Below are 22,211 nucleotides of genomic sequence, written 5' to 3' on the forward strand. Positions count from 1 at the left end.
CCTCTCTGCCTACTTGTGATCTCTGTTTGTCAAATAAATAAATAAAATCTTTAAAAAAAAAAAAAAGCAATAAAAGTTCAAGGGATTATTTGCAAAATTGAGTGCAGGCTACATAATTCTAAAAAAATTATTTTTTTGAATAGATGTTATATTCTATTAATGATCATATAAACAAGTGGATTCATTTGAGAATTGAAAAATCAGGCATTCTTTATGTTTGTTGACTTTAGAAAAAATATGTCAATTGATACTTATTGCCAAATATAATAAACTCTCCTAATAATATATTTAGTAGTTTTGTTTGTTTTTTACAGTGCACACTGGTTTTTGGCTGTTGTTTGTTTCCCTGGTTTGGAAAAACCAAAGTATGAACCTAATCCTCATTACCATGAAAATACAGTCATGCAAAAATGTTCAACTGTAGAGGACAGTTGTATTTCTTCTCCTTCAGCCAGTGAAATGGACAGTTGTTCACAAAACTCTTCTGTCAAGCCTGTAATTAAGAAGATGCTAAACAGAAAACATTGTGTAGCTGGAATTGATTCAAGTGCTGAACAAGAAGAAGGTGACCCTCATTCTCGGAGAAATGTAGGCAGTGTGAAATGTAGTCTGAAAAAAATAAATCATACTGCAAGTGAAAATGAAGAATCGAATAAAGGAGAATCTACATGCCAGAAAGTTGTTGATAGGACTAAAAGTGAAAATGGCCTACAGAATGAATATTTAAGTTCTACGCACCATACAGGTATGTGTCTAAGTGTTTTGAAAGAATCAATGAATTCAGAATAAATTGGTTTTTTTATACATAGGATTAAGATTTCAAAGCGCACTTTTTTTTAAAGTCAGATTTATTGAGATACGACTTATTTACAGAAACATTCACCCATTTTATAAGTATAGCTCAGTGAGCTTTGATAAATGTATATAGTCATATAATCTCTATAATAATCAAGATTTAGAACTTTACCATCATTCCAAAAAATTCCCTTATGCCTTTCTACACCCCAAAGAAGGTTTAAAACTGTAGTGCAAGGGAGGCGCCTGAGTGGCTCAGTTGTTAAGCGTCTGCCTTCGGCTCAGGCCATGATCCCAGAGTCCTGGGATTGAGCCCGAAATCAGGCTCCCTGCTCAGCAGGAAGCCTGCTTCTCCCTCTCCCACTCCCCCTGCTTGTGTTCCGTGTCTCTCTCTCTCTCTCTCTCTCTCTCTCTCTCTCTGTCAAATAAATAAATAAATAAATCTAAAACAAGCAAGCAAACAAACAACAAAACTGTAGTACAAGGTCTACGTTTTTCATTTATAGCAACTTGGGTTTATTCTTATTTCATAGGCAGTTAATTGTGGCACAAACAGTAGTTGGACACTCTTAGATCTTTAAGGCAAATTAGTTCATTCTTCTCAATGTATAGATGGGCAAATAGAGATCAAGTAGCGAGAGTCAGAAATTAAAGCCTTTCCTCCAAAATAGTTGATGACACTCAAATGAGAGGTTAGTTCTTTATTCTTCACTCTCTTTCATGTTTCAGTGTGAAGAAGGGTGCTAGTCCAACCTCTACTTCTTTATTTCCATTCAGTTCTAATGAATTGAATTTTTTTCCCTTGAATCAGTTCCATATTTCTAGCACTTGTTAGAGAAATCTAGTTTCTCTTCCAGTACTTAAATTTCATATCAAATCAATTTTGTAATTTTCTCTCCATCCCAAAAGTAAAATAATCTACTTCATAAAATCCATAATATGCTATGACATGTGCCTTGCTTCTTAAGCTGTGAATAAATCTAATACATTTGCTTTGGAGGAAAAAGTCAGAATAAGACATAAAAGATATTATGTGAATTCAGAAAGGACTTTCAAAGATTAAGAATGCTGGAGCTCCTTGGTGGCTTGGTTGGTTAAGCATTCAACTCTTGGTTTCGCCTCAGTTTGTATTGGGATTGAGCCCCATGTCACAGTCTGTACTCAGTGCGGAGTCCGCTTCAGATTCTTTCTCCTTTTGTCCATCCCTGATCATGCATTCTCTCTCTAAAATGAATAAATAAAATCTTAAAAAAAAAAAAAAGAATGCTGAAGATAGTCTTGATACTTTCACTACCTTATTTTAGTACTTCAGAATGCTATTGTTGCATGGGTGGTTCAGTGGTAGAATTCTCGCCTGCCAGAATGCTATTGTTGAGTTTTATAAAAAATAGTTTTTATTTGTTCGACATACTAGCTGCATAAATCTGATTTTAGCCCCAGATTGATGATCTTTGTGCCCTTTGGAAGGTATAAGATAAATGGCAGAAAGGGGAAATACAGCAGTTACAGCAAAAAAGTACATGTAATGTAAATATTTGCTAATTCACGTTTGTCTATTTCATTATGCAGGAAATGGACTGAAGATAGACAAAGTGGGTAATCACTAAGTGCAGCCTGTATTATTTTTCAGCTTTAGTATTTTAATACTTGAGTCGAAGAAAAAGTAAGACAGAGTTAGATACTATTAAGTATTGGTGAAGAAGTGGAGAAATTAGAAACCTCATGTATGAGATGACTGGGTGGCTCAGTCGCTCAGTCGCTTAAGTATCTGCCTTCGTTCGGCTCAGGTCATAATCCTGGAGTACTGGGGTCAGACTCCTTGCTCAGCAGGGAGCCTGCTTCTCCCTCTGTTTGCCACTGCCCATGCTTGTGTTCACTCTCTCTCTCTATCTGACAAATAAATAAATAAAATATATATTTTTTAAAACCCATATATTATTAGTAGGAATGTAAAATGGTGCAGCTACTGTCTTTGGAAGAGTTTGATTGTTCCTTACAAAATTAAATGTAGAGTTATAGTATGACCCAACAGTTTCATTCCTACATATATATCCAAGAGAAATAAAAACACACTAAACTTAAACTTAAACATGAATGTTCATTATAGCTATAGTAACCAAAACATAGAAGCAACCCAGATGTTCATCATCTGACAAATGGATAATCAATTAGTGCTATATCTATTCAGTGGAATATTATTAGATCATAAAAAGAAATGAAATACTGATATATGCTACAACATTGATGGTCTTAAAAATGTTGTGAAAGTAGTCACCAAAAAACCACATACTATATGATTCCATTTGTATGAAGTCTCCTGAACAGGAAAATCTATAAGTAGATTAGGGCTAGTGTGATGTGGCAAATGGGAGTGAGGGAGTGTAAAGGGGGGATGATAGCTAAATAGCTGAAAGATACACGGTTTCTTACTGAGGTTTAAAATTTTTCTCTGATGAGGGGTGCCTGGGTGGAATAGTTGGGTAAGTGTTTGACTCTTGGTTTTAGCTCAGATGGTGATCTTAGGTAGTGAGATTGAGCCTGGCGTTAGGCTCCATGCTCTGTGCAGAGTCTACTTAAGACTATCTCTCCTACCATCTTTGCCCCTCCCCCTGTTAGCATGTATGTGCTTTCGCAAATAAATAAATATTTAAAAATAATAATTAAGGGACACCTGGGTGGCTCAGTGGGTTAAGCCTCTGCCTATAGCTTAGGTCATGATCCCAGGGTCCTTGGATCGAGCCCCACATCAGGCTCTCTGCTCAGCAGGGAGCCTGCTTCTCCCTCTCTGCCTGCCTCTTTGCCTACTTCTGCCTACTTGTGATTTCTCTCTCTGTCAAATAAATAAATAAGAAATCTTTTTAAAAAAATAAATAAAATTTACTCTGATAGTTGCACATACATGTAAATATATAAAAACATCTGAATTATACACTTTAAATGGGTGAATTGTATGATATGGCGGTTATATTTCCACAGAACTGTTTTCTTTAAAGTTCCTCTTTCATCAGTAATCTCGCACTATAATGTGAATTCAAATTAAAAATGAATGAAGTTCCTGACCTAAAGCAATGGGACAAGCCGAGCGCTTCATATACACAAACTGCAAAAACTTCTAATGGGGGGCGCCTGGGTGGCTCAGTGGGTTAAGCCGCTGCCTTCGGCTCGGGTCCTGATCTCAGGGTCCTGGGATCGAGTCCCGCATCGGGCTCTCTGCTCAGCAGGGAGCCTGCTTCCTTTTCTCTCTCTCTGCCTGCCTCTCAGTGTACTTGTAATTTCTCTCTGTCAAATAAATAAATAAAATCTTTAAAAAAAATAAATAAATAAAAAACTTCTAATGGCCCTCTCCCTCAAATTAATGTTCTAGTTAAATAGTATCCAGTTTAATTTAAGTAAATATCCTTAATATCCTGGTGGAGATCAAAGTAAAGAATCCTCTGATTTATGAAGTTTGCCTTTTTAAGAACCTTAAATCCTTGAGGATTTTTTTTTTAAATCCTTTTTTTTTTCAACTGTAGTTTGTATATTTGTTTTTATTTTTAGTTTGCAACCATATCAACTATGTCTTCCTTAAGGGAAATTAATTTATCTTTATGGGGTGTGATACATTGATATTTTCTGTTCTTTTTGATACTTGTCATAATCCAATGATAGTGTCTCACAGTTTGAAAAATAGTGCTCTAGAGTGAATCTGCATTTCTGTGCTTTCATCAGATGTTTCCAAGGTATCACTCACATTAAATAAGAGTGCTTTCTAGAGGTGCTTTTATTACCTCAGTGAGGTTGGTTAGGTAGTTTCTGTCCTATATGAAATGATATATTAGAAATTAATACAATTATTATAATTTAATAATTATATTAATAATAACTATAAATTAATATAAGAAGAACTTGTAAAAATTTCTGTGATTGTGATTAATATCTCAATAATTGATTTCTGTTTTGCCTGGGAATATAATTGACAAGATTTAAAAGAAACATTTTATTTTGTTCTGTTTTGTTTTATTTATTTATTTGTTTGTTTTGTTTGTTTGTTTTTAAGTAATCTCTACACTCAGTGCAGGGCCCAAACTTAAAACCCCAAGCTTAAGAGTTGCACACTCCACCGACGGAGCCAGCCAGGTGCCCTTAAACAAAGCATTTTAGATAGTTTTAATATAGTTTTAACTGTCGAACGCATAGAGTTACAAGTGTTGAGTCCTGATATCAGATAATAATATGCTGTTGTAATAAGTAGGAATTGTATCTCATCATAAGGATTAGGTTAAGGCCAACTGTAGGAAAATAATGTGTGTTATCGGTACTTTCATTTGCTAGTTTTTCAGTTGAGCACCATATGAAATAGTTGTCTTACTATGGTACATGAAAAAGGTGTATGTTTTAAACTCTAGAATCACATGTGGTATCTTCAGAGGATCTGACTCTATGAGAAGCTCTCAGAAACTGAGACTGATAAAAGAACAGTTGAGTTATCACCTCTCAGTGTACACCAGGACATTTACTTACTGAATAAAAGAATTATTGTTTTTCTGCCTTTTTTGAAATGCACATATATTTAATTTGAGTAAGGTTTATATTTATATTACATAGCCCCTGTAGATATGAATAATTGGCTGCTAGAATAACTTGATTATAATTGATTGTGAATTTCCTGAGAATTTGGACTGATTTTGTTCAAATATAGATATTTTAGCTTCAAACAAACATAAAAATACAGATTTTTGAAAAAAAATTGTAAAGGCTATTTTTCATGTAACAAAATGATTTACCATAGTGCTTTATTATTTATTTTAAATAGTGTGTTTTAAATTACAACTTTTAGAGAGAGAGACAGACATCTTTTCCGAGGCATGTTTTTTTTTTGCTGTCTTCTCACCCCATCTTCCTTTTTAATAACTTCTAGTTCCCTTTTAATAACTTATATAAAAATAAACTGTATCCTGTCTAATACACCTTAAAGTCATACTCTTTAAAGTGGAAAAGGTATACTCTTTAATAAACAGATTACTAAATTTGGTAGTAGAGTCCTCGGTTTTCATTATTTTCATGTAAACCTTATATTTTTTTCCAAAACGTGTGATTAGCATCTTTCAGCAAAATATTTTGAAGGATTTAGATTCTTGAAACTGACTTTTTTAAGTATCAATTTCAAATTTATGAATCATTTCATGATAAAATTTTCTTGGGTTATTTTATTTTATTGAAAAGTCAGTGAATATAACAAAACATGAAGGAAAAGTATATGGGATGCCTTGGTGGCTCAGTCAGTTAAGCATCTGACAATTTCAGCTCAGGTCACGGTCTCAGGGTCATGAAATCAAGCCCTGTGTTGGGCTCTGTGCAGGGCATGGAGACTGTTTAAGATTCTCTCTCTCCTTCTACCCTTCCATTCCTTTCTTGTGCTCTCTCTCTCTCAAAATAATAATAAAAAAATAAATTTAAGACAACTATCATATGATCTCCCTGATATGAGGAAGTAGTGATGCAACATGGGGCTTAAGTGGGTAGGAGAAGAATCAATGAAACAAGATGGGATTGGGAGGGAGACAAACCATAAGTGACTCTTAATCCCACAAAACAAACTGAGAGTTGCTGGGGGGAGGGGGTTTGGGAGAAGGGGGTGGGATTATGGACATTGTGGAGGGTATGTGCTTTGGTGAGTGCTGTGAAGTATGTAAACCTGGTGATTCACAGACCTGTACCCCTGGGGATAAAAATACATGTTTATAAAAAATAAAAAATTAAAAAAAAAAAAAAGAAGGAAAAATAAACAAGGGTTCGAGAACTCATCCGTAGCTACTATCCTAACATCTTGAGTAGTTTCATTTTTGTATTTTTCTTTTTATTATTTGTCCCCAAACAAGCTGTTTAACTTAATTTTAATCATGTTTATGTTTTAATCTGTATTATACAATTTTTCACAATTTTATAATTTTTATTTTAAAAATGTATAATATTTTATGTTCTATAATTAACTAAGTATTCCTGTTATTGGACATTAGGTTATTTTTAGACAATTGTAGCTTCTGTTACTAAGGATAACTAGCATACCTAGCACAAAAATGTTTTAATACACATACATGTATATATCTATATATATTTAAACATACATATACTTATAATTGATACCTAGTTTTAAATTTTAATGAATTTTAGGGTCTGAGTAGTAGAAACAACTTCATAATTTATACTGAATCCAGGTTTTTATTAGAAGTAAATTATATTTGTGGAATTACATGTTAATGCAGATTTTTATCCATAGCTACTATATAATTAATGACTAGCATTAATTTTAACATCATATACTATAAGGTATGTGCATGTCCTTTTTTAAATTATATAATGTTTCTTTCGTCACTAGAAGTCCAATGCGCTATCCATTGCGCCACAGAGCCACCTAATTATATAATGTTTCTTATTGATATAGATGGCTTAAGCAAAATTAGACTAAACTATAGTGATGAATCAACTGAATGCAGCAAAATGCTTGAAGATGAGCTCATTGACTTCTCAGAAGATCAGGATAACCAGGTAAAACCTAAGGTTTGCAAAAAGCTCCAATATTTTATCTAAGTTTTTCTTGGAGTCCTGTAAGCAGTTCCTTCTACCAGTAACTCATGCCTTCTGAATTTGGGTCTCCTCTCAAAGCACAAACCTAAGTTTTTAATTCAGAAGTTGCCAGGGGGTTGCCTGGGTGGCTCAGTGGCTTAAGCCTCTGCCTTCGTCTTGGGATCAAGTCCCACATCGGACTCTGCTCAGCAGGAAACCTGCTTCCTCCTCTCTGTCTCTCTGCCTGCCTCTCTGCCTACTTGTGATCTCTCTCTGTCAAATAAATAAATAAAATCTTTAAAAAAGAAAGAAGTTGCCAGGGTAAATGTATACTGTTTTTTTGTTTTATTTTTCTTCTAGGGTTTTTATTTTCATTATTGCCATCATGGACTAAACTAACATTACCTACCTCAGAACAGTTTTAATACAAAACTGATTCTCCCACCTAAACCCCGCCACTAGCCCCACTAACTCTGCCATCCCTTTCTCTTCCTCTTCTAAAGCATTTATGGGTCATACTTAACCTTTGGTCTAACTTATTCAGGAGGCAAATGTGCATACTTGATTATGTAGTATTTGAGCACAGCAAAATTACTATTTTTTCCACATTTCCAGTAATTCTTTTCTTCTGGCTTAATGTATATGTATCATGGCGGGAACATACAATATTTAGTTAAAACTAACATTGGTAGTGGCGCCTGGGTGGCTCAGTGGGTTAAAGCCTCTGCCTTTGGCTCAGGTCATGATCCCAGGGTGCTGGCATTGAGCCCCACATCTGCCTCTCTGCCTATTTGTGATCTCTGTCAAATAAATAAATAAAATCTTAAAAAAATATAACATTGATAAATTTTCATATTTTCTTAGAGTTCTAATAAATTTTACTTACACCAAGAATAAAATATATTTTTGAAAATATTTTATGACTCAGTTAAAGAAGGCTATGTTGATAGAAAAGTTGTAAGAATCTTACGGCATTCCATTTCTTTAATCTCTGAACTTTTCTTTAGTTGTTTGAATAAACTTTGAGTTTATCTAATAGTGAAGATAGCTTTGTACTGCACCATTTTTCCTTTTTGCACAATCCTCCTGTGAACAAAAGCCATTCTTTGTGGTGTCTAAGAAATACAGTTTTTCTCTGCAACTTTACACAGGCATATATATATGGATTATACTCAAGGTTTGTAATGAGTGCTATACTGTGTTCCTTTGGGGTAATAGTTATATGAACTAGCTAATATATGTGTTATTATTTCTGTTTATTATTTCATTTATAAGGTTGCTAGAAGCTTTCTGAAGAACAGGAAAAGCTTTGTTTTACATTGAAGATAATCTACAAAATAAGGCACACTGTCATTAAGTTGTCTTCTCTTAAGTGAAGTACATGTATGGTTCTGTCACAAAGGTGTTTCCCAAAATTCTTTAAATATTTCTGATTTAAAAAATTATTTATGTAAAAGAATAAGTCATTCATATTCCTATTGAGAAACAGTTATCTTACCCAACAAACTAAATTTTTGTAGAAATATCTAAAATCAGAACAGTAGTATTTGAAGAAGAATCAGTCCTACTCTATTCATCTTTAAAATTTTCTTTTACATTGAAAATTAGATATAACAATGTCATAGCCTTCTGATCCATGGTTTCTTTTTATAAAAATGTCAGTTCTGTGGCATTGGATAATTAGAATCAGGTGACCACAATTTCTCATGTCTGAGGACTATTATATAGAAAAAATTTATATATTTGCTACGAAGATTTTTATTATCAGTAGTGCTGTTTTGTGAGGTTATTAATTATTTAGATTGTGTTCACTACTAACAGGCTGTCTTTTATAGGATGATAGCAGTGATGATGGATTCCTTGCTGATGACAACTGCAATTCAGAAATAGGACAGTGGCATTTAAAGCCTACTATCTGTAAACAGTAAGCATTAACTTTATATCTCGCATACTGCATGATAAATTTTATTTACATACCCTGATAGAATAAAACGTAACTGGACAGTTTTTATTTCAGCAAGTCCTTAAAAATCACAAAACCTGTCTAAGATGAGTGAGGAAAGTTGGGCTATGCCCAGTGTCCAGGGCTCAAGTTGGGGAGAATCTTGCAAAAAACACTGGATTCTAAACTAATTCTTTTTTTTTTCCCCTAAGTGATCTCTACACTCAGTTTGATACTTGAACTCACAGCCTTGAGATCAGGAGTTGTATGCTCCACCAGCTGAGCCAGCCAGGTGCCCCTAAACTAATTCTTCTATATGATGATTACCTGTTTTGTTATCTATAATAGGTTTTAGTTAGAAGTGGGATTATTTCAGAGCACCTGACTGGCTTAGTCTTGATGTTTGGGTTGTGGATTTGAGCCCTACGTTGGGTACAGAAATTACTTTAAAAAAAAGGCTTAAAAAAGTGGAATTATTTCTATTTTTCATGGTCCCACTTTTGCTAATTTGGAATTGGGGGATTTTCAAATTTTCAGAATTATTTTGACTTTTTACTAAATTTTGTATTCTTTTAAGGAACCAAAAATGGAACTTTAGTCAAATATGTTTATAATAAGAAGTGGTTCAATTAATATTATGTAATTTGTTTTATTTTGTTTTTTAAATATTCTATTTATTTGTCAGAGAGAGAAAACACAAGCAGGGGGAGCAGCAGAGAGAGGGAGAAAGCAGGCTCCCCACTGATTAAGGAGCCCAGTGTGGGACTCGATCCGAGGACCCTGGGATCATGACTTGAGCCGAAGGCAGATGCTTAACTGACCAAGCTACCCAGGCATCCCTGTAATCTGGTATTTAATATAATTATGGGTAATTAGGTATTGTGTTAGGGTATATGTGTCTGTAAGATTTATTTTTCCCCCAAGTTTTACTGAAGCAAGAGAATTTTGAATATTTTAAATTCTGTTGATAGTGCTCACCTCTTTATGCCTTTTAAACATTATAAAGTATTGGGGGCACCCGTTGGTTAAGTGGTTAAGCATCTGCCTTCAGCTCGGGTCATGATCCTAGGGTCTTGGGGTCAAGCCCCTCGTTGGACTCCCTGCTCAGTGGGGAGTCTGCTTCTCCCTTTCCCTCTGACCCTCCCCCCTGCTTGTGTTCTGCTCTCAATTGCACATGTGTGCTCTCTCTCAAATAAATAAATAATCTTGAAAAGATAAAATATTATCTTAATATTAATAATATTAATATAATCTAATATATAATTTATAAATTAATAATAATATTATCTTAATGTTAATATAAATATTAACATTTGGTCATTTCACCCTGCAGACCTTGTATCCTACTGATGGACTCACTCAGAGGCCCTTCTCGGTCAAATGTTGTAAAAATTCTAAGAGAGTAAGTTCAAAATCATAATTTGTATTTTGTATTCTGGTGGGAATGAGGGACTTGTATATTAATATATGTATATTCTTACCATATGTGCATTTTTGCAGGTATTTAGAGGTGGAATGGGAAGTTAAAAAAGGAAGCAAAAGAAGTTTTTCCAAAGATGTTATGAAAGGCTCTAATCCAAAAGTACCCCAGCAAAATAACTTCAGTGATTGTGGTGTTTATGTGTTACAGTATGTAGAGAGCTTTTTTGAGGTGGGTTTCAGTATATTTGATCTGATATAATAAATAATAAAACAGTGTATAGGGCGCCTGGGTGGCTTAGTGGGTTAAAGCCTCTGCCTTTGGCTCAGGTCACGATCCCAGGGTCTTGGGATCGAGTCCTGCATCGGGCTCTCTGCTCAGCAGGGAGCCAGCTCCCCCCCCCCCCCCCTCAGGCTGTCTTGTGATCTCCGCCTGTCAAATAAATAAAATCTTAAAAAAAAAAAAAAAGAATTTAAAAGAAAAAAATAAAATAGTATATAGTGATTCCTTAGCACAGGTTTGAACTGCATGGGTGTACGTCTATGTAGATTTTTTTTTTTAATAAATACAGTACAATATTATAAGTGCATTTTCTCTTCCATGTGATTTTCATAATAACTTATTTTCTCTAGCTTGCCTTATATAAGAATACAATAATATAATACATAAAACAAAGAAATATGTGTTAATTGACTGCTTATGTTACTGGTAAGGATTCTGGTCAATATTAGACCATTAGTAGTTAAGTTTTTCAGGCATCAAAAGTTCTATGTGGATTTTGGACTTCACAGGGTCAATGCTCCAAGTCCCACATTGCTTATGGGTCAACTGTATTTGACCTTATGTTAATGTAAAAAACACAATGAGGAAATATTTTAAAGAGTTTGAAAAACATTTCAAAAACTTTTCTAGGAAGCAGAAAATCCCAAATTGGAGAATTTTTAAAGCATAAAAAGACTATTTATAGGGGCATCTGGGTGGCTCATTGGATTAAAGACTCTGCCTTAGGCTTAGGTCATGGTCTCAGGGGCCTGAGGTTGAGTCCCACATTGGCCTCTCTGCTTGGCAGGGAGCCTGCTTCCTCCTCTTTCTCTACCTGCCTCTCTGCGTACTTGTGATCTCTATCTGTCAAATAAATAAAATCTTTAAAAAAAAAAAAAAAGACTATTTATACTTTATCAAATCCAGGGTTTGTTGACATCATTCTCATCACTCTGATCAACTCTCCCTCTTCCTAGCTCTTCCCATCTTAAGAAATGTCTCCCATGATTTGGACTTTTACCCTCTTTTCTTATTTATATTCACTGTCTTCATTTCCACAAGTCCTATTTGTTTCTCAAATCCTTGTAATCTGGCTTTACTCTCATCTTTGTATTGAAATTGTTGCCAATTTCCCAGCACCATTTGGCACTATTGACCATGCATTCTTCATAATGCTTTCTTCCTTTGACTTTAGGGGTATAATGCCATACTGCTCTTGGATATTTTTAATAATTATCTTGACTCCTGGGATGCCTGGGTGGCTCAGCTGGTTAAAAGTCTGCCTTTGGCTTAGGACATGATCCCGGAGTCCTGAGATCAAATCCCTGAGATTCAGCCCCGGCTGAACAGGGAGCTTGCTTCTTCTCCCTCTGCCCCTCCCTGCTGCTCATGCTCACGCTCTCATGCGCGTGCTCTCGCTCTCTCTCTCTCAAATAATAAAATATTTAAATAAAAAAGATAACTCCGCTGTCTCTTTAAAAAAATTACCTTGACTTCTTCCTCTTCATCCATCATCAGTATAGTGCTCAGTCCTGTGAATTCTATCACTTAATGTTATATATGTTCATTTCTTTATTCCTGCTCCCACTTTCTAAGCCCAATACACTGACATCACCATTCTGAATTGCTACACCAGTCTTTAAGCATGCTGCCTTTTATTTTACACAGTTTTCCAGAAACTGAAATCTAATCATTTTACTCCTGTTGCTTTTAGGCTAAAGATGAAAATCCTTCACATGGCCCGTGTGACCCAACTTCTGTCCAAGCTTCTGGCTTCATTCATTTCCTACCTTTCGTATGCTAGCATTCTGTATATCAGCCACCTGAATGTCATTCATGTTCTTATACTGATCGTGTTTTTTCTTGCCTCTTGTCCCTACCCAGGATATTCTTCCCCGTTGCTTCTGTCATTCCTTATTGGACTAACTTCTACTCATTCTTCAGGTCTTAGCTTAAATATCACTTATTAGAGCACCTGGGTGGCTCAGTTGGTTAAAGCATCTGCCTTCAGCTTGGGTCCTGATCCCAAGGTCCTGGGATCAAGCCCCATGTCGGGCTTTCTGCTCAGAGAGCCTGTGCTTCTCCCTCTCTCTCTGCTGCTCCCCCTGCTTGTGTTCTCTCTTTCTCTCTCTCTGGCTCTCTCAAGTAAATAAAATCTTTTAAATAAATAAATATGTATATATGTCACTTCTTGGAATTGTGTTAAGCCCCTAGGCATGGATTCTTATAGACTTCCTGCTTTTACTCTTACAATACTTGTCATGTCCACTGTTTTAATTGTTATCTTTCTATCTAGACTAGGGTCAGCAAACCATTCATAAAAGGGCCAAGTAATAAATATTTTAGGCTCTGTGACCATACAATTTCTGTGTCTACTCTCTATTCAGCTGTTGTGGCATGAGAGCATCCATAGATAATGTAAATGAGTTATTGTGGCATGTTCCAATAAGGCTTTATTTACAAAAATAGACAGTAGGCAGAATGAGGCCTACTAGCTGTAGTTTGCTGACCTTTGGTCTATACTATAAGATCTTTAGGCAAAAACTGTCTCATTATTTCCAGTGCCTAGCACAGTATCTGGCATGGGATAGATAATAAATAAGTGCATGCTTATTAAATGAGTTACTGATTTTTTTGAATGCTCTTGTGATTGAGACTAAAATATTTATTATAAATTTCTAATGTGCACTTAATATTTTTATTTCCAGAATCCAATTCTCAATTTTGAACTACCTATGAATTTGGCAAACTGGTTTCCTCCCCCAAGAATGAGAACAAAAAGAGAAGAAATCCGAAACATAATTCTGAAGCTTCAGGAAGATCAGAGCAAAGAAAAAAAGAAGCAAAAGGACACTAACTCAACAGAAACATCTTTAGGTGAAGGAACAGAACAATATGTCAATAACATCTCAGATTGACCCATTTCTGATGCTTGTCAGTATTGCCTTCAGAAACTGAGTGACTTTCAACTTTGGGGATACACAGTAAAGAACTGAAGTGTTCACTACTCAGAGTGATCTGGAAATGTTAATGCTTGTATAAATGTCATATAATTAATTTCCAATGGAGTATGTATTAAGTAAAAGTTTGTAAATATGTTAATGAGGCCAATTTTTCCAGCATTTATAATTATTTTTTTCACTTGTTAGGAAGCTTTTGTTATGTATTTTCTGTTAATAGTACTTAAAACTGCAACTTCTAAACACAAAATAAATAAAAAGAAAATATTTATAGGAGGAAATGATTAATTTGATATTCTTTAGTGAACTTATATTAAATTCTTTAGTGGGTGTGACATATTTCATGGGAATATTCAAGTATCTATGATAATCTCTTGACCTGCATTTGTTCTAAAATAACTTGAAACATGAAACTATGATTAAATATAAAAAAGAAAGATCATCTTCATATGCTTGTATAGTGGAAAAAAAATAACAGTTTTTTATTCATACACTCCCTTGTGTTCAGAGAACCCCCAAAATGTAATATTTATAATTTTACACAAATATTTAAGAAGCAGTATTAAAAATATTCAAAGAAAAATAATCTTGACTTATACTACTAAATAATAATTATAATTTATCATACCTTATTGTCAAGTACATTTCTGAAGACATCAAAGACTCAGGTTAAACTATTTTGGTAAGTGCAGCTTAAATTTCAAATATCCCATGTTACCTTTCTATATTATAGCTTAAAGTATGCTACAATCTGTGTGATATAGTTAATTAATAAACATTTTTAAGCTGTGTGAACACAGGAATTTAAATAGGAATTTACTATTTTTTGTAATGGCTTTTGCTATTTTTTTCATTGCTCATTTTGTTCTCATTATTTTGATAAACAAAGTATCAGATTTCTGTGCTTGAGTTTTTTAGTGTAAATTATTTTTACATGTAATAGTACTGTCTTTAAGTCAGTTGCATAATGCAAAAAAATAATCTACCTTGAATTCCCCTTTAAAAACACTAAAATGTGATGGTTTTGATGATGGATTTACAACTCATGTAGGGATTGTACATATATCTGCTGAAACTATTATTTTCAAATGAAATATTATACATTTCTTTTGAAATAACTTTGAGACTTGAAATATATATTTTAAAAGTCCTTTTTTTGTTAAATAATTTTTAAAATGCACATATAACAAAAGTAGTTGAGAATAAAGTAAAGGCCATTTTTATCAGCAATTTTTTTTTTTTTTAATCTGGCCAAATCTAGCAATGTAAGCAATGTTTTAGGCTATTTTCTTGGATTTAATAAGGTCCATGAGTGTGTTTGGGGTATATGAGGGTGTTGTTAACAATAACTAAAAAATGAAAAATAGAGGAATCTATCGAGACATGTTCATTAAAGGAGATATTAAAATATAAGCTCAAAGAAAATCACCATTAGTGGTATCAATTACAGATTTGTTACTTTGAATATCTTAAGATTTTAAATTTCAGATTATATTTTTCCTTTTTCAGGAATACACTAGAGCTGTTAGCTTAAATATGAAAAACTAAAAGAGTTTAGGTGGCTCAGTTGTTTGAACGTCTGATTCTTGATCTCAGCTCAGGTCTTAATGTGAATTTGAGCCCTGCATTGGTCTCCACACTGGGTATGGAGCCTACTTTAAAAAAAAAAAGTTTAACTTTATTACTTACTATATATAGACAAAAAAAATGAAAAGTATTTTTAAATTCTGATAGCAGTAAGCAAAATTGGCATATTTAATTTTTAATGTATTTTATCAGAATTTAAAGATGCCGAAAAAGCTATTCCAAAGTATTTGTTTTATTTTAATTTCTAGTGGTTGGATTCGCACTCTTATTTTTGATATGATAAAAAGATAACTCATTTCTTGAGCCAACTCAAGTCAATCACATTTTGACATGAAAAATACAGACTGATGTCTGTCAACTTTCTACAGGTAAAGTATCTAGCTATTTAATTGTATTTCCCCCACCTCATGCGAAATTCTATTTTTAAATAGTTATGCTAATAACTTTGGAATATGTAGAATCTTTGGAGACTGTCAGGTTGAGCTTCAAATCTAGACTTAATTAAGAATCTTTGGTGTATATTCACATTCTCTTCATAATTGTATACTTTGGTACTTCTATATATAGTTTAAAGTGGATATCAACCTTTAAAAATGTGTTATTAGTACTTAGAAGTTGTCAAATTTTACAGTTTAGAGGTTTGTTGCTAGACACTGAAACTGCACTATGAGTATCTGGTGTCTTAACTAATTAGATAGGTCGTTGTATTTGTTTTCTTGTTGGATAGAATAACGGCTAATCATTTTTAGAAGGGTTTTAGATTACTTGCCATAAAATTTGTATGTGTCTTAGCTCTTGGTAGCTTAGGAGCAAAGGTAGCATTTAACAGGTCCTTTCCTTTTGATGATGCCAAGACAGCTGAAAACTTAATGGTATTATTTCAAGTTCACATAAACTTTAAGTCAGTTAATCATAGTAACCTGTAATTGAAGTGTTAGTAGGAAGTTTTATTTGAAAGGATAAAATAATTGAACTATTTCTTAAGTTTCCAAAATAAATTCAATATTTTTTTCTTAAAACCATGATCTCTGAAGGCTGTAAGATATATAAAAAGAGTAAGTTTCAGTTTCTTAGAAATCAAAAATTGAACTTAAAGTCTCAGACAATTTACTGAACAAGCATAATAAAGAGTATATTTTAATATATACGATTAAAGGTTGTGGAGTAATGCTGCTGGAATAGAGGGGCACCTGACTGTCTCAGTTGTAGGCCTTATGAGTCTTGTTCTCGGAGTCATGAATTCTAGCCCTGTGCTGGGGGTGGAGATTACTAAACAAAACAAAACTACTGGAATATAATGACAGAAGAATAACTTGGTTAGAAATAACAACCTTTAACAGATGAGGTAATGTTGTGCTTTGGTTCTAAAAGAGAGAATGCTACAGATCACTTTGAGAACTAAAGGAGAGAAGGGAGATTACTCTAGGGTCATACTACAGACTGTCTAGCCAAGTGAATATAAATGGATAGTTTACCAGTAAAGACAACCAAATTCACAGAGCCAGACCAGATTGTGTTGGGACATGTTATCTACTAAAGAATGTTCTGAAATAATTCAGCAGGATTTGCTGGTACATTTGTTGGTTTTCCTACTCCCAGGATGAAGAAAAAAGGGTTGTGAAAACGTCTCTTCAAAACTTCACTTCAACCACAGAGGAAGAATTGGTTGTCAAAGGGATCAAATGTGTACCTTGGGGAGAAGTAGTCCTACCACATTAATTCTGATAAATCAGATCAAGGAATAATGGTAGAGTATCCTAAACTACTCTTAAGGAAATAGTGTAATATACTCAGAGGAAGATAGGATAGCATAGACTCATGGCCTGAAACAGAAAAAAGTTTAGCGGTCTTTACCATCTTCATTACGAGTGACAGTTAAACTATCCTTATTGCAAATGTTTACAGTGAGGAACATATTACCAAAACAAGGATTTTTATCTAGAAATGTGAGAACTTTCCATAATACACATACCTAGGGTTTCAACCCCAGTAGTGCCATATATTTTCAGATAATTCCTTGAGTAATTCTACTACAAAGCCACTGATTTAAAAGGATCAATATATATTCCTGACAGCTTTCAAGTTGCTGGTTCCAAAGATATTAAAGCCTGTCTGCATTTTTTGCTCTCAAAAGCTTTAAAATACACTTTTATACTGCCTCCCCCACAATTCTCACTAAGAACTTGATCAGTGAGTTATTAAATTGCTGTTACTAAACTTTGAAGAATATAAAGAAAATTACTAAGTTACTCAAAGTCTAGAGACTGGCAGATAACCTAATTTTTCAAAGGGTAGTAAGTAGATTCTGCAGATTATAAGATAAAACATCAACTTTTGATAAGATTATAAAATGAATGACTGTTAAAGTCAAGGTTTTATTATTTATTTATTTTTTAGATTTTATTTATTTGGCAGAGAGATACAGCCAGAGTGCACAAGCTAGGGGAATTGCAGAAGCTCCCCACTGGGCTGGGAGCCTGATGCAGGGCTCGATCTAGTACCCTGGGATCGTGACCTGAGCCAAAGGTAGCTGCTCAACAGACTGAGCCACCCAGGTGCCCCAAGGTTCTATGTATACGTGTGTGTGTGTATTTAAAGATTTTATTTATGTATTTGACAGAGATCACAAGTATGCAGAGAGAGAGGGGGAAGCAGGCTCCCCGTTGAGCAGAGATCCCAATGCGGGGCTTGTTCCAAGACCCTGAGACCATGACCTGAGCCAAAGGCAGAGGCTTAACCCAGGCACCCCAAGGTTCTATATTTTTAATAGGATTCTGGACTAGTTGACCAGGTAATGCAGCCAGACTAACAATTCTCAAAATTATATTTGATAACTGGTTTTGAGGCATATCTGAATTCTGTCATCAAATAAGTTTGGAAAGTATTTCAACCAAGTTGAACTAATATTTTAGGGCTTTTAATTTGTTAATTTGCAGAATGATTAAACAAAAGGAAAATAGAGAACACAAAATGCCAGAAACAGAATTTGGCTATCTCCTCTTTCTCTCCTGGACTGCTTCTCCAATCTTATTTATAAATACTACTCATAAAAAGACAGAATTAACTATTTGGGGGTTTTTTGAACTGTGCTTTTGAAACTTATCTGAGGTTTTTTATATTTTATTTTACTGATAGTTGTGTATATGATTTGAAAACCTGAAAATAGGTAACCAGTGTCTTGGAAAAAGAAGTTTCATGAAAAGCATTTTTCTATAATCATTGTGATGAAAAAAATACAAATCTAGTTCTTGTATACATGTGGATTTTGATAGCAAAAAAGATTTGATGATACTAATCTTTTGTAAGATCATCGAGTCCCCTAAATTCATATGCAGGTAGAAATTGTATAGGGACGCCTGGGTGGCTCAGTTGGTTAAGCAGCTGCCTTCAGCTCAGGTCATGATCCCAGCGTCTTGGGATCGAGTCCCACATCTGGCTCCTTGCTCCGCAGGGAGCCTGCTTCTCCCTCTGACTCTGCCTTCCACTCTGTCTGCCTGTGCTCACTCTCGCTCTCGCTCTCTCTGACAAATAAATAAAATCTTTAAAAAAAAAAAAAAGAAAGAAATTGTATAAAAATGTGAAAGGCATTGCCTGGCTGGCAGTTGGAAGAGCATGTGACTTTTTTTTTTTTTTTAAGATTTTATATATTTATTTGTCAGAGAGAGAGCGAGAGCAAGCACAGGCAGACAGAGTGGCAGGCAGAGTCAGAGGGAGAAGCAGGCTCCCTGCGGAGCAAGGAACCAGATGTGGGACTCGATCCCATGACGCTGGGATGATGACCTGAGCTGAAGGCAGCTGCTTAACCAACTGAGCCACCCAGGTGTCCCAGCATGTGACTCTTAATTTCAGGGTCATGAGTTTGAGCCCCACATTGGGTGGAGAGATTACTTAAGTAAATAAACTTAAAAAAATATGAAAGTGAATTGAAAGATTATCTGGAGGTTTTTCCTTCTATTTATATCTGAATCATTTAACTGCTAGTTTACACCTCCCCTGACTGCCACTCTATCATTTACTTAAGTAAATGAATTAAGCTGTAGCTGGATCGCCTGGGTGGCTCAATGGGTTAAGGCTTTTTGCCTTCGGCTCAGGTCATGATCTCAGGGTGCTGGGATCGAGCCCTGCATTGGGCTCTCTGCTCAGCGGGGAGCCCAGTAGGTTAAGCCTCTGCCTTTGGCTCAGGTCACGATTTCAGGGTCCTGGGATCAAGCCCCGAATCAGGCTCTCTGCTCAGCAGGGAGTCTGCTTCCCCCTCTCTCTCCGCCTGCCTCTCTGTCTACTTGTGATCTCTCTTTCTCTGTGTCAAATAAATAAATAAAATCTTTTTTTTTTAAAGATTTTATTTATTTATTTGACAGACAGAGATCACAAGTAGGCAGAGAGGCAGGCAGAGAGAGAGAAGGGGGAAGCATGCTCCCTGCTGAGCAGAGAGCCCGATGCGGGGCTCGATCCCAGGACCCTGAGATCATGACCTGAGCCAAAGGCAGAGGCTTTAACCCACTGAGCCACCCAGGCGCCCCAATAAATAAAATCTTTAAAAAAAAAAAAAGCTGTAGCAGAAAGCTTAAAAGCATTCATTTCTTTAAAAAATCTGCAAAAAAAGTATTCTTTGTTAATACATTTTAGTAGTATTAATCCCTCAAATAACTGGAAACAAGTTGTTTAAGCCTGTTATAAAACTTACTACATTTATCCTAATTAGCTATAAACATACTGATAATAAAGGATTTGATCTAAAACAAATTAGAAAAAAAATTGATCTTTTAATATTAAATAAATGTGTTGGGTACCTAGTTTGTACTAGGTGTTGGGGATTTAAAACGGGAAGCCAAACAGATACCATCTTCTCCCCTCATGGAGCTGCCTTCCAGTGTAATGGAGGCATTGTTAATCAGCCTCACAAATTAATTTCAAGTAAATGCCGTGCAGGAAAAGCAAAAGCATATTAAGACAACATAACCTAGGGGCGCCTGGGTGGCTCAGTGGGTTAATAAGCCTCTGCCTTTGGCTCAGGTCATGATCTCGGGGTTTTGGGATTGAGCCCCACATTGAGCTCTCTGCTCAGTGGGGAGCCTGCTTCCTCCTCTCTCTCTGCCTACTTGTGAGCTCTCTCTTTCTGTTGAATAAATAAATAAAATCTTTAAAAAAAGAGAGATAACATAATCTGGGGAAGTTAGGGAAGTTTTCCCTGAAGATGTCACATTTGAATTATTGGTAGGCAAACTGAACAAAGTCTGACAGAGCAAGTGAAGACTAGTACTTGTAGGCTGTGGAAAGACCCTGAGGTTGAGAGATGTATGACTTGTCCTAAATGATAATGGACTCCTTTATTAAGCACCTACTATATATGCCAGACAGAGTTCTCAGCTCTTTAAATGTATGAATTTGTTCTTCACAGTGACCATATGAGGTATGTATTCCCAGGTTACAGAGAAACAAACTGAGGTCCAAAAAATAGTTTTCCCAGCAAGGCTGGGGTTGAACATCCTATCTTATCCTTGAAGCTAGGTTAGCCTGGCCAAATAAAAGAAGATGAAAATAAAATGTCTTTTTTAGGAGTGAAATTAGGGATGCCTGGGAGGCTCAGTCAGCTAAGTGGCTGCCTTTGGATCAGGTCATGATTCCAGAGTAAAGAGGATAAAGCCCCTCATCAGGCTCCCTGCTTGACGGACAGCCTGCTTCTCCCCTTCTTCCGCTTGTGCTCTCTCATGCTCTCTTTCAAATAAATCTTAAAAAAAGAAAGAAAGAAAATGTAGCTAAATATTTATTTTGGAAGTTGTTGCCTGGGGTATCATACAACTGTTATTTTTTAGTATGTTTAAGCAGTTTCATAATTTTTAAAAGTAAAATTAAAGAAGGCCTATATAACTGGGAGTAAGAATAAGGTGGAGTTAGGCTGCGACCTGATCATGCAGTGCCTTGAGGACATGTTCCAAGATTTTGGTCACCATTCTAAAAAGTCACTGAAGCATTTTAAGCAAAGAGTAACATGATCAGCTATAAGCGTTGACAGGATCCCAGTGATGAGAATGAAGTGTTAGAGGGGGCCAAGAATACATACAAGCCTGTACTATAGTAATTGATTATGAATTACTATAGCTAGGATATAGGATATAATTATGCCTATGATCATAGGAATGCTAAAACAATAAGACATAATTTGAATATTTCATTTGAAAAGTTCCTTTTAGAAATGTGCAACAAGGGGTGCTTGGCTGGCTCAGTCACTGGAGCATGCAACTCTTGATCTCAGGGTTGTGAGTTTGAGACCCATGTTGGGTGTAGAGGTTATTTAAAAAAAAAAAAATGCAGTAAAAATGGAAAAGAATGTTCCTTTGTTCCAGTCAAAACTTTGTAGTTTTCTTTACAAACAAAAATTAAATACAGAGATGCCTGACTGGCTTAGTTGGTTGAATGTGTGACTCTTGGTCTCAGTGTCTGGAGTTCAAGACCACATCAGGCATAGAGCTTATGTGAAAAAAAAAAAAAAAAGAAAAGAAAAGAAAAAAGAGGGTGCCTGGGTGGCTCAGTGGGTTAAGTCGCTGCCTTCGGCTCAGGTCATGATCTCAGGGTCCTGGGATCGAGTCCCGCATCGGGCTCTCTGCTCAGCAGGGAGCCTGCTTCCTCCTTTCTCTCTCTGCCTGCCTCTCTGCCTACTTGTGATCTTTCTCTGTCAAATAAATAAATAAAATATTAAAAA

At 35.3% G+C, this 22,211-nt stretch overlaps 1 protein-coding gene across 7 annotated transcripts in view; it reads left to right on the forward strand.

Moving 5' to 3' along the window:
* The window catches only part of SENP6 (SUMO specific peptidase 6), a 124,672-nt gene extending 108,016 nt beyond the window's left edge, over positions 1-16,656 (forward strand). For all 7 annotated transcript variants that reach the window (XM_059400945.1, XM_059400948.1, XM_059400951.1 and 4 more), the window contains 6 exons: positions 315-745; positions 7,220-7,323; positions 9,177-9,265; positions 10,617-10,685; positions 10,784-10,934; positions 13,673-16,656. In XM_059400945.1, coding sequence (XP_059256928.1) covers positions 315-745; positions 7,220-7,323; positions 9,177-9,265; positions 10,617-10,685; positions 10,784-10,934; positions 13,673-13,882 — 1,054 coding nt within the window. In that variant the 3' untranslated portion in view covers positions 13,883-16,656. The remainder of the gene's footprint in view (positions 1-314; positions 746-7,219; positions 7,324-9,176; positions 9,266-10,616; positions 10,686-10,783; positions 10,935-13,672) is intronic.
* The last annotated feature ends 5,555 nt before the right edge of the window (positions 16,657-22,211 follow it).

This window comes from Mustela nigripes, chromosome 5 (genome assembly GCF_022355385.1).
Source record: "Mustela nigripes isolate SB6536 chromosome 5, MUSNIG.SB6536, whole genome shotgun sequence".
NCBI lineage: Eukaryota > Metazoa > Chordata > Mammalia > Carnivora > Mustelidae > Mustela > Mustela nigripes.